The sequence below is a fragment of the Sinocyclocheilus grahami genome, unplaced genomic scaffold, assembly GCF_001515645.1.
Source record: "Sinocyclocheilus grahami isolate Dianchi unplaced genomic scaffold, SAMN03320097.WGS_v1.1 scaffold70.1, whole genome shotgun sequence".
Lineage (NCBI taxonomy): Eukaryota > Metazoa > Chordata > Actinopteri > Cypriniformes > Cyprinidae > Sinocyclocheilus > Sinocyclocheilus grahami.
In genome coordinates, this window is record NW_015505249.1 from 2531875 (window position 1) to 2544690 (window position 12816).

The 12816-nt window shown below is 37.0% G+C and overlaps 1 protein-coding gene across 1 annotated transcript in view; it reads left to right on the forward strand.

The window, feature by feature from the left end:
- LOC107585454 (fibroblast growth factor receptor 2-like) overlaps nucleotides 1-7759 on the forward strand; it is a 40367-nt gene extending 32608 nt beyond the window's left edge. Inside the window, exons 11-15 of the mRNA XM_016272473.1 lie at nucleotides 916-1026; nucleotides 1369-1559; nucleotides 2827-2949; nucleotides 7210-7442; nucleotides 7618-7759. Coding sequence (XP_016127959.1) covers nucleotides 916-1026; nucleotides 1369-1559; nucleotides 2827-2949; nucleotides 7210-7442; nucleotides 7618-7759 — 800 coding nt within the window. The remainder of the gene's footprint in view (nucleotides 1-915; nucleotides 1027-1368; nucleotides 1560-2826; nucleotides 2950-7209; nucleotides 7443-7617) is intronic.
- The last annotated feature ends 5057 nt before the right edge of the window (nucleotides 7760-12816 follow it).

The window sequence follows — 12816 nt, forward strand, 5'->3', positions numbered from 1 at the left end:
ATTATATATATATATATATATATATATATATATATATATATATATATATATATATATGTGTGTGTATATAATGATATATTATTATATATTATTAGTTATTACATTTGTATTGTACATTGCATTTATATAAACTGTTGTAGACCTCCTTTTTGTTATTTATACTTCTATCTTAAACCATTTTGAGCTCTAGATATCGGCAATTCATTTAATTCTTTTAAATAATAATTTTTGGAATTTGGATTTTGGAATAGACGATTCTGGGCACAATTATCTCAAAATTGGCCAAATGTCAGACAAATTTATATAATATACAGATACAGATTATACATTATACAGATATAATGGCCTCTCCCTAATCGTTCCAGTCGCAGATGAAAAAAATACTTCACATAAGCTAAGAGTGTTTTGATTGGGTGCAACTTTTAGTTAAGGTATTGTTATGATCTGAGAATGTGCGTATGTTGAGAAAGGGAGAAAGTGGGAGAGGAGGTCTTGACTGTGGAGGCCTGCGCGGGGTTATTTGTTGGTGCTGAGTGATGTTGGTAGAGCTCGGGTCAAGAGGCCGCATAGCTGACCCGGTGCTCACCAGCTGCACGGCTCTCGCTCTTCACCTGCACAAAGAAAGACCCTCACGCTGAAAGAAAGAATAGTGGGGGAGGGAGCCAGCAGCTCAAAAGACGTTTTAAAGGATGTCGAGAGGGCCGAGGGGGCAGGGATATATATATATATATGCTACAAAAATCTACAGTATCTAAATTTCGAAGTAGAAAGGCTGATATAGCATTTTCTTGTAAAACGTGCTCCAATAATCTTTGTTTTATTTTTTAGGATTTTTCCTAAAAAAGCAGATTACATTTTGTTGAGTGGGTACAATGAACACTGTTTATTTGTGTTTTATTTTTTTAACCTTTCTAGATGATGCAACAGAGAAAGATCTTTCTGACCTGGTGTCAGAGATGGAGATGATGAAGATGATTGGCAGACACAAGAACATCATCAATCTGTTGGGAGCATGCACACAGGATGGCAAGTGCCAGTCTGGTTCATTTTAAAGAGATAGTTCACCCAAAAATAAAATCATTTACTCACCTTCAAGTTGTTCCAAACCTCTATGTTCTTCCGTTGAACACAAACAAGGATAGTTTGAAGAAACAGTTGCTGGTAGCCATTGACTTCAATAGTATAGAAGTCAATGGCTGCCAGCAGCTGTTTGGTTATAAAATTCTTCAAAATATCTTCTTTTGTGCTCCACATAAGAAAGAAATGCATACAGGTTTGGAGTAACATGAGGGTGAGTAAATGAGGACACAATTTTCATTTTTTGGTGAACAATCCGAGCAGTGGGATGACTCTCTCTCTCTCTCTCAGGTCCGTTATATGTCATAGTAGAGTATGCATCTAAGGGAAACCTTCGGGAGTATTTGAGGGCCCGCCGTCCCCCAGGAATGGAGTACTCGTACGATATAGCCCGAGTATCAGATGAGCCTCTCACCTTCAAAGATCTGGTGTCCTGCACTTATCAAGTAGCCCGAGGCATGGAGTATTTAGCCTCACAGAAGGTATCTGCACATGCACAGCATATATACATACTATTAACATCACTTATTGATTTATAAATGTCACTTACATAGGCTTTACATGGGGCTGGTCACAGCCTCAGATCTCTATGATCTTTCTAATCAAGTCGAGTCACTTTTATTTATATAGCGCTTTATACAATACAGATTGTTTCAAAGCACATTTCAGCAAAATAACAGTGTTAATGTTATGAAACAAAAAAGCAGCTGTACAGAAGATAATAGTGGCATTATACAGCTCAGTTTACTTCAGTGTCAATAGTGTCAATGTGCCAATTCAACAGTGTCAATGTTGCAAAGTTCATCAATTATGAAACATTTTAAATTAAGCTGTAAAACACAACAGTAGTCTTTATTCAGCTCAATTCAGTTTAGTGTTGATTCAATGTAGTTCAGCAACAGTGTTGATTTTGCAAAGTTAGTGTCATCTAAATTCAGTTTAAATTTTGTTCTCGTGCGATGTAGTTAAATCGCTAATATCACTGAATATTAATTGTCTTTTAAACCCCTAATGGACATGCAAAATGGCAAGCACTTTTTGAAAATTGCAAGCTTTTAATCAGTCTGCCTGGAAAAATGTTGCATGTTCTCAGGCTGCTAAAATGAGCACTACCCATAAGAAACTAGTTGCTGGATAGGTTTGCAAGGTTCACGCCGTCAAATCGTTGAAAGATATTCAAGGGTTTCATTTGCACACGCCTGTATATTCTGTTTCAATCTCAGAGTATCTGATTTCACATCTACCTGTCCCTAAACGTCACTGTTAAAAAAGTCTCCAAGTGGCTTATTCTTCTTTGCCGTAATAAACACAAATGGACCAGACTTGATGCTAGTGGTTTCGCTAAACTATTCATAGAATAGAAATGGAAGAGTTTAACATACAACAAGCATTTCTAAGGCAGTTTATTCTCACGTGCACATTTGTTTAAAGAGCATTCAGCCGTCCAATTAGATTCATGCAGCATTTTTCAGACAGACAGTGAATGAATCCCAGCAGATGTGCGCGGTCACAGCGCTCTCACTGCGAACATGCTAACTAAACACTGTCATCGCGCTCCTCTTCACGTCTGGAATGTGCACGAAGTCTTATCGTGCCTCAGACACTCTCACGCGCGGATCCGCCCTGCGCTTTATCCCTAAAGCACCTAAAACCTTTGTGTTGTTTGTCTGTGTGTGATTTTTGTCTGTGTTTTTAAGATGAAGTCGTGATGATTTATGTTCTTTCTATCTTTCTTCATCTCTGTGGCAGTGTATACACAGGGATCTGGCTGCCAGGAATGTGTTGGTCACGGAAAGCAACTTTATGAAGATTGCAGACTTTGGCCTGGCCAGAGACGTCCACAACATAGATTACTATAAAAAGACCACAAATGTGAGTTTCATTTCATCAGGAGTTTCATTTAGCATCATCTCCCTATGCATTCTTTTGTTGAAATTTATAGATGCATGTAATGACACTCCATTCGTTTTTAGTCGTGTTGATATTTAAATAGGATTGTTGAGACAAGACATACACATGTTTGTGAAAGAAGTATTTTCTGCTTACCAAGGCTGTGTTTAGTTGATCTAAAAATACAGTAAAATTTATGAAATATTATTAAATAACGGTTTTCTGTTTGAATATAATTTTAAATAGAATGCAAACTTGAATTTCTAGCCATTACTCCAGTCTACAATGTCACATGATCCTTCAGAAATCTATTTGATATGCCCGAAAAACATTTATTCTACTTACTATTAATGATAAAAACTGCTGTGCTATTTATTATTTTTAAGGAAACCAAGATACTATTTTTCAGGATTTTTGATGAATAGAAAGTACAAAAGAGCAATTTATTTGAAATAGAAGTATTTTGTAACATTATAAAATGTCTTTTCTGTCGTTTTTGATCAATTTAATGTATCCTTGTTGAATAAAATATTAATTTCTATCAAAAAAAACTTGTGAACGTTAGTGTAGGAGAAGGACATTTTTATTTCTAATTTTGAATTCAATACCTTTGGTTCATTTTTCCTGATAAGAAATACTGTAAATTAAATCAAATGCATATACTAAATGTTAAGTCTGTCAATGTTTAAGTGTACACAACCATATGAATGGCTGCAAAACTCTGATTTAGATCTCATTGGGTCTTGAAGCATCCTTTATTGAATTTATAACAGCTAAGGGGCGTTGTTTCCGCTTCGTGTCGTGCCTAAAACCCCCTTAGCTGTTATAAATTCACTGTAAACCACCGCTTCACGGGGATTATTGCTTTTATAAAATGTTTATTCCATATACGTAGTAAGGTTTCACAAAATAAAACAGAGCAAATAAAGTGTAATGATATTAATAAAAACATTATTCTTCCACCAAACAATGTAGCTCCTCAGAAACAGTTGAGGTTCCAACAAAGTGGCTGCTGAGCAACACACAGAAGTAAGCAAAGGTGTATGTTTGTAGAGTAATTTACAACAGCTTCGAACGTGGCTCAACCAATCAGAATCAAGGACCGGAACTATCCGTTTTATAAAAAGAAAATTTTTAGTTTAGTTTTTTTTTCTTCAGTAAGATGTTATGGACGTCTGTTTCTGCCACTGAATAAAAGATTTAAAAAAAAAGGTAATTGTGACTTTATCTCCCAATCTGAATTTTTTTCTCGCAATTGTGAGTTTATATCTCGCAATTATGCCTTTATAATATGCAGTTGCGACTTTATATCATGCAATTCTGACTTTAACTCACAATTGAGATTTTATATCTCACAATTCTGAGAACAGAAGTCAGTATTGTGAGATATGCATTTATCCGCTAGTGCACGCTTGTTCCCTTTCATTTTAAGCTCACGTGTTTTTTTTTTTTCATGAAACCTCTGCGGGACGTTTTGAAGTTTTAACTGCACGCACAGGCTGAAGTCATTTCTACATTCATCTTTTTATTAATCTGATCTTTTGGTTTGCGTCCATCAAGTTCCAAATGATTAATTTGTGAAGTATTTAATGGAACGGGATTGGAATGTACAAAAACAGATATTCGTGTACTAAGACCGACGGAAAATGAAAAGTTGAGGTTTTCTAGGCCGATGTGGCTAGGAACTATACTCTCATTCCGGCGTAATAATCAAGGAACTTTGCTGTCGTACCATGGGTGCAGCAGGCGCAATGATATTACGCAGCGCCTGCAAATAGTCCCCAGCTAGGTAACTTCCAATAAGCCTATTTTCATGTGGTCTAGAATACAGCTGTATTGTTTGTATTGAAGTGCGGCAAGGGTTCAAGAGGACTTCGCAGTTCGGTGTGAGTGATTGATCATAGAGAGGTTAGCCACGGTTACATGGGGCGACTGAAAAGAGATGATGAATTTGGCAAACATGTCAGAGAAGATGCAGCTCCAGATAAAAACGAGAAGAAGACAAACAGGGTAACTGATTGAATAAACAAGCAAATGGACGGGTAACCGCAGGAGTAAACGAAAGTTGAGCCTTTGTGCTTTGCTTTGTGTGTCGTGACCGCTGTGGGTCAACAGAAAAGAGTACAACCAGAGGAAAATTGTGTTGCTCAGAGGCTGCTCTTTTGTAGCTCAGGAGACCTAATGAGTTCTCAGTTTAAATATCTAGTTAGTCTCAGATCAGATGTTTCTCCTTCAGTTCCTTTGGAGAAATAAAAATGGACATAAATGAGACAGTAGTTGTATAGAGGTATTCAATTTATGTGGATAGCAACTCATTGTGATCCTTATGAGAAATGTTGGAGTTCATATAGAGATTTGATTGCAAACTTTGGTATCTGAGCACATTTTGAGACATTTTTAGAGCCTTTTTCTCAGGAGAAACATCTGAGAAGCAGAAGACTACACCAAAGTCTCAATTAACTCTCCACTGAATCTCCATGAGAAATATTGGAGTTCATATTGAGATCTCATTAATTGCAAATGTTGGTATCTGAGATCATTTTGAGACATTTTTAAGGTTTGTTTCTTAGGAGAAACATCTGACAAGCAGGAGACTGCATCAAAGTCTCAGATTTGCTTTCCACCGAATCGTTCTGAGAAATATTGGAGTTAATTTGGAGATCTAATTGATTGCAAACATTGGTATCGGAGATCATTTTAGGACAATTTTGGAGTTTTTTTTTTTCGGGAGAAGCATCTGAGAAGCAGGAGACTACACCAAAATCTCAAATTTGCTCTCCACTGAATCTTCATGAGAAGTATTGGAGTTCATATTGAGATCTCATTGATTTCAAACGTTGGTACCTGAGATCATTTTGAGACATTTTTTGAATCTTGTTTCTCAGGAGAATCATCTGAGAAGCAGGAGTCTGCACCAAAGTTTTAATTTACTCTCCACTGAATCGTTATGAGAAATATTAATTTTGAGTTCATATATTATTCAGGAGTTCGTATTGAGATCTCACTTATTGCTAACTCTGGTATCTGAGCATTGAGACATTTAAGACATTTTTGAGAAGAAGAGAACTTCTGAGAAGCAGGAGACTACACCAAAGTCTCATATTTGCTCTCCACTGATGCTCGTTGGTGTTTACGAGAAGCAAATGAGATGTTAATCAGATCCCACTCAACCTGTGTGTGTAGTTGTAGAGTCTTGTTTCTCAAGCAAATTGTGTAATGCACTGATTTCAAATCGTTATATCATGTGATTGTGAAATGCTTTTGTTAACTCAGCAGGATAAATAAAAGCTGCAGATGATAAGGCTTTCTGGCTCTGCATGTCCATCGGCCTATTTTGGGAAGCTTTTAGCTCACATATGATGAGTCAAAGGTTAGAAACCCTCTGTGGAAACTCTTATCATTTATTTATGTTTTTTATTTTCCCTCCGTCTTAGATGAAGCAACACGGAATTGGCATGTGTTGAAAAATCATTCCCCGCTACAAACTTCTGCCCTCTGGACGTTTGTTTCCTGTGGGTCCCGCTAATGTTTGTATTGGCTGGACAATATGTGTCATTGTGGCGTTCCATAGAGGACAAAAGCCTGCTTTGAATCCAAGTGGTCCCACAGTCCAGGACGCTCGCAGAAAGACCGCATTGAGACCCCAACAGCTACTGCCTTGTTAGAGCCAACAAATATCACTACCTCTGGTATCTGAGCATTGAGACATTTAAGACATTTTTGAGAAGAAGAGAACTTCTGAGAAGCAGGAGACTACACCAAAGTCTCATATTTGCTCTCCACTGATGCTCGTTGGTGTTTACGAGAAGCAAATGAGATGTTAATCAGATCCCACTCAACCTGTGTGTGTAGTTGTAGAGTCTTGTTTCTCAAGCAAATTGTGTAATGCACTGATTTCAAATCGTTATATCATGTGATTGTGAAATGCTTTTGTTAACTCAGCAGGATAAATAAAAGCTGCAGATGATAAGGCTTTCTGGCTCTGCATGTCCATCGGCCTATTTTGGGAAGCTTTTAGCTCACATATGATGAGTCAAAGGTTAGAAACCCTCTGTGGAAACTCTTATCATTTATTTATGTTTTTTATTTTCCCTCCTCGTCTTAGATGAAGCAACACGGAATTGGCATGTGTTGAAAAATCATTCCCCGCTACAAACTTCTGCCCTCTGGACGTTTGTTTCTTGTGGGTCCCGCTAATGTTTGTATTGGCTGGACAATATGTGTCATTGTGGCGTTCCATAGAGGACAAAAGCCTGCTTTGAATCCAAGTGGTCCCACAGTCCAGGACGCTCGCAGAAAGACCGCATTGAGACCCCAACAGCTACTGCCTTGTTAGAGCCAACAAATATCACTACTGTAAATGGATCAAATTGGGATTTTTGGAAAGGCTTCATTTCACAGAGCGTGCCTCGTCCAAATTTTGGGGATAGTGAAGTGATGGTACCACAGAAGAGGCTGGGACTCGTTGCTCGGCGGTTGTTAAATAATCAAGAATAACTGAACAAAATGCTGATTGTCGAATGCTAATATACTCGCACTGTATTTACAGTCAAAACACTGATTGAAAGGGTAATATGAAGCACGAGAGGAACGTGTTTGTTTGTGTTGTACTGGGAAATGATCTGATGAAGGTGTGTCTGTCTCTTCCAGCTGGTCCTTCGGGGTTTTAATGTGGGAGATCTTCACGCTCGGCGGGTCTCCGTATCCAGGAATACCTGTCGAGGAGCTCTTTAAACTACTAAAAGAGGGTCATCGCATGGACAAACCTGCTAACTGCACCAACGAATTGTGAGTGTCGAGGTTTTCTCAAAGGTTTCATGTTGCATTGTTTGAAATAGCAATCTTTTTCTGATCGATAAAATCTCTTCGCATTTGACTTAATTTAGTGTCTGGGAGTTCATTTTTTTGTCATTTTACTTGCATTTTAGGACTCGTTAAATAAGTGTGCGGCTGACCATATTTTTCTATGGTTAGCCAATCATTTTCTACTTTCTTTCATTTTTTTTTGTCTTGCAGTTACATTGTCAGTGAGCTTACGCTGGTGCCCAACTAAACTTATTTTCTACATTTTTGTTTTGTAACACTGCCTCCGGTTGATTTTTATTGTTTATTTTAAATGCTCAGTTTTTACCATGATAACGCAGTTATCGTACAAAAAGCCCAAGCAGTTGTCCTTAATGGTTAAAAAAATAATACATGGTATATAGTGCTGGGTATATTTGTAAATATATTCAAATATGTAAAAATATATATTATATATTTACAATGAATTATTTTTGGTATGGACTTCCGAACAATTCCTCCCTTTTCCCGCAGAGTGAGAAATAGATGTAGACACATCTAGATGTTTCTATTACATTCCCAGACATAGATTAGCACATTTATAGCAGGACTCGACATTAAAAACGTATGTTTCCTGTTAAAACAGGAAGTTTCTTTTCTTCGTCATGTTTTGGGAGTGTGCTAGCATTTAGATGACCTCAAAACTGACAAACATGGACTAAAAGCCAAACAACTCTGTTTTCATGCGTATGTTCCAGACACTTTGAGCCGTGGAGCTGGTTCGAAACCTGGAGCACAAAATCCCCTGGAAAAGTTTAATGTCGGGTCCTGCGCAACTCTCACTTGCTGACACAGTCACGTATTGGCTTTCAGGGAAAGAGATAGCATGTTAATTTATTGACTTATGTTAAAAAAAAAAGAATCAAAAGGATAAAAAAGATCAAAATAATAAAGAGATAATATTAATGATGATAGTAGAAACAATAATGATTCCACCTCTTGAATTTTTTTGTTTGTTTATTTCGATGGGTTTTTTTTCCATTTATGTTGGAGTTCTATTATATTCTTGCCGTCATTCCGTTGCTTGGCATTCCAGGATTCTGTGTTCCCAAGAGAAATGAATGGAGCACATGAACAGAACTCTTAAGAGACAAAAAGGAGACAATAGGATACGAGTACAATAAGGAAACATACAACTAACAGAAGAAGAAGAAGAAGTAGAAGAAATCATAACACTGCCTCCGGTTGATTTTTATTGTTTATTTTAAATGCTCAGTTTTTACCATGATAACGCAGTTATCGTACAAAAAGCCCAAGCAGTTGTCCTTAATGGTTAAAAAAATAATACATGGTATATAGTGCTGGGTATATTTGTAAATATATTCAAATATGTAAAAATATATATTATATATTTACAATGAATTATTTTTTTGTATGGACTTCCGAACAATTCCTCCCTTTTCCCGCAGAGTGAGAAATAGATGTAGACACATCTAGATGTTTCTATTACATTCCCAGACATAGATTAGCACATTTATAGCAGGACTCGACATTAAAAACGTATGTTTCCTGTTAAAACAGGAAGTTTCTTTTCTTCGTCATGTTTTGGGAGTGTGCTAGCATTTAGATGACCTCAAAACTGACAAACATGGACTAAAAGCCAAACAACTCTGTTTTCATGCGTATGTTCCAGACACTTTGAGCCGTGGAGCTGGTTCGAAACCTGGAGCACAAAATCCCCTGGAAAAGTTTAATGTCGGGTCCTGCGCAACTCTCACTTGCTGACACAGTCACGTATTGGCTTTCAGGGAAAGAGATAGCATGTTAATTTATTGACTTATGTTAAAAAAAAAAGAATCAAAAGGATAAAAAAGATCAAAATAATAAAGAGATAATATTAATGATGATAGTAGAAACAATAATGATTCATAATGTTTATTTTGTAATTTAAAATAACATTTCAGTGGTACAAAGAATTATTTGTAGCTGGTATCGAAAGATTTGCATTTCTTACGTCTCTTTATATAAATATACAAATGTGAATGGTAAGTTAAAATGCAAAAATAGGATGACCTCAAAACTGACAAACATGGACTAAAAGCCAAACAACTCTGTTTTCATGCGTATGTTCCAGACACTTTGAGCCGTGGAGCTGGTTCGAAACCTGGAGCACAAAATCCCCTGGAAAAGTTTAATGTCGGGTCCTGCGCAACTCTCACTTGCTGACACAGTCACGTATTGGCTTTCAGGGAAAGAGATAGCATGTTAATTTATTGACTTATGTTAAAAAAAAAAGAATCAAAAGGATAAAAAAGATCAAAATAATAAAGAGATAATATTAATGATGATAGTAGAAACAATAATGATTCATAATGTTTATTTTGTAATTTAAAATAACATTTCAGTGGTACAAATAATTATTTGTAGCTGGTATCGAAAGATTTGCATTTCTTACGTCTCTTTATATATAAATATACAAATGTGAATGGTAAGTTAAAATGCAAAAATAACGTACATTTTTATAGTCAGCTAATCCCTTTTCTATAGTAGAGGATGTTGTTTTTATCCGGCTGTTTTACTCACACTGAAGTTTGCATTTGAATTTGACGAAACGCTGGAAAAAAAGGTTGCAGTATATTTTGTGCAGTTTTACCCACAACTCAAAAGTATTAAGAGTCGTTCAAGTGTTTCATTTTCTTCCAGACAAATGAGCTGAGGTTGCTGTCAACAAGTGTTCCTGACAGAGTTGTAAAATTAAAGATGAAACAATGAATTGTGTGTGCTTCGTTTTTATACTTTGCTCTACTTTTCTAAAAAAAAAAATTATTTCTAGAATGTGATCAGTACCTTTCTGGTGTCTTTGCACATGTTCAAGTCAAGTAAAATGTATGTATACAGTGCTTTTCCCCCCACAATACACAGTTTCAAAGTAGCTTTACAGAAAATCATAATGTTAATGTTTATAATATATTAATGCCCTATGGTTGCATTTAGCACGTGAGAGCTATAGTTTACATTTTGTAATGAGACAGGCAATCAAGCAGTTGAGATTTGCTATATAGTAGAGTATCGCCATATACTGTATGTATACAGATAAAGTTGTATATACTTATAGCTATGTATAATGAGATGGACCATAATGGTTTTAATGTGCAAATTGCAAACCTGTAGACCAGGGTTCCTCAATTAGTTTTCGCAGAGGGCCAAATTCTGCCAACAACACCAAGCCAAGGGCCACTGACCTATATATATGTATATGACCTATACCTATATAGTCTGTTTTATTCAAACAATTATGAACATTCTATTTTAGGAACGGTTTTTATTTTCTGCGACGTCGCGGCAGGAACAACATACAAAATATGACACTGATAATCTCAGGTAATGATTATGTGCTTTATTCAATGTTAAAAGTGTCTAATGTGAGTTTGAATATTATTTTGCGTTATCTTTATAGCCACAGTGAAAGCAACAATATATATTTGACCTCAGATCTTGAAAATAAATTAAAGCAAACTAGTTCGTTAAAACCGTGAACTCACTGCGAACCAACACGTGTATTCCATAACGAAGATAATCAGTCACTCGCTCACTCACTCAAAACTGTTCAGTCCATTCACATTTTAATCATCTATTTTCCGTGTACATTTGCAAAGCATTGCAAATTATTTGAACGTTGTGTCAGTACGTTATAAATGGAACGAGTCAGCAGTTTACTGTCGGGGATTTGTCGTCTCGCGCCGCATCCAAGACAGCATCACTGATTATAACGAGTTCTATTGTATTTTATTGCGTCGCACCGCTCGCGTCCGGTGTCGGTGTCGGTGTAGACGCAATGTAAGTTAAAGTAGCTTTCTGATGCTGTGTTTGAATTTTCATGCCACATTATTTGAAATTAGCTCGGGCCAAACTTTTTTCTCTCAGGGGCCGCCTATTGAGGGACCCTGCTGTAGACTCACATTCTCATGGTAGTTTTAGTCTTTACCTTAGAAAAGTAGAATTTGATAAATGTTCATATTGAGATCCATGACATTAATTTCAAGCTTTGCTATTTTGTATATGCATACTGTATGTGAGCAGTTTGAGACCTTGTTGAGACCCGTGAGATTCCTGGGGTGTCTTCTTAGGAGAAACATCTGAGAAGCAGGTGTTTTTGCAGAAAAATTGTGACACTAAAGAATTGACTTTTTATACTGGTAGGAACCAGCATTCCCTCACAAATACTGTTGGTTACAGGTCATTCTCTCTTTTTTTATTTTCTTCTCATGGCTGTCAGTTTAAAACGGTTGAAAGCCATTCAGTCCAATGGCGCCACTCAGGAGAACAAAACCTTCTCCACATCTGAAAAAATGATAAAAACTATGGTGACTGAAACCTGTCGTGGCCTTCAGTGACAGCAGCATTCAGACCTCATTACTGCTCTCCAGCATCTAGTATGATCCCCTAAACGAGAGACTGCGATGAGCATCTGCCACATAAAGTTCTTCAGCTCAGAGCTGTTAAAATACACGAGGAGGCCCATCAGAGCGCTGACTGCCATCTCAATCTACTGGTTCTCGTAGCCTCCATCTGTCAGAGGCTGTTTGCACAAGGCCCAGTCCTCTAGAATGTCAACATGAGTCGGGCGTGAGCGGGCGAGACAGACCCACACTCGCAGATAGCACACCGGGGAAGCTGGGAGAGAGTTAATCAGTAACATAAACCACATCGAGCGGGACGCCTGCTTCCGATGCTTTCATAGCTTTGCAAACTCTTTCAGAGGAGTCAGCTTCTTTAGGGAAATTTCTAGAGGTCATTTTCAGAGCATGGTCTGTTGAGATTCGTCTCACACAACCTAAATTGGTGCATTAGGATAATCTTAAAGGATGTGTGTATTTTTCTCAAACTGAGACAGAAATCTCCACTTCAGTAGTGCTAGAAATGTGCATATATTTAATAAGACAATGCAACATTTGCATGTTTAAACATAACATTTCAGAAAACTTGTAATACAGCTGTAAAACAATTGCCTTAATGTATGGCCATTAATCAACTTGGGAAAGTATGGCGATATCGATGAGTTTTTCT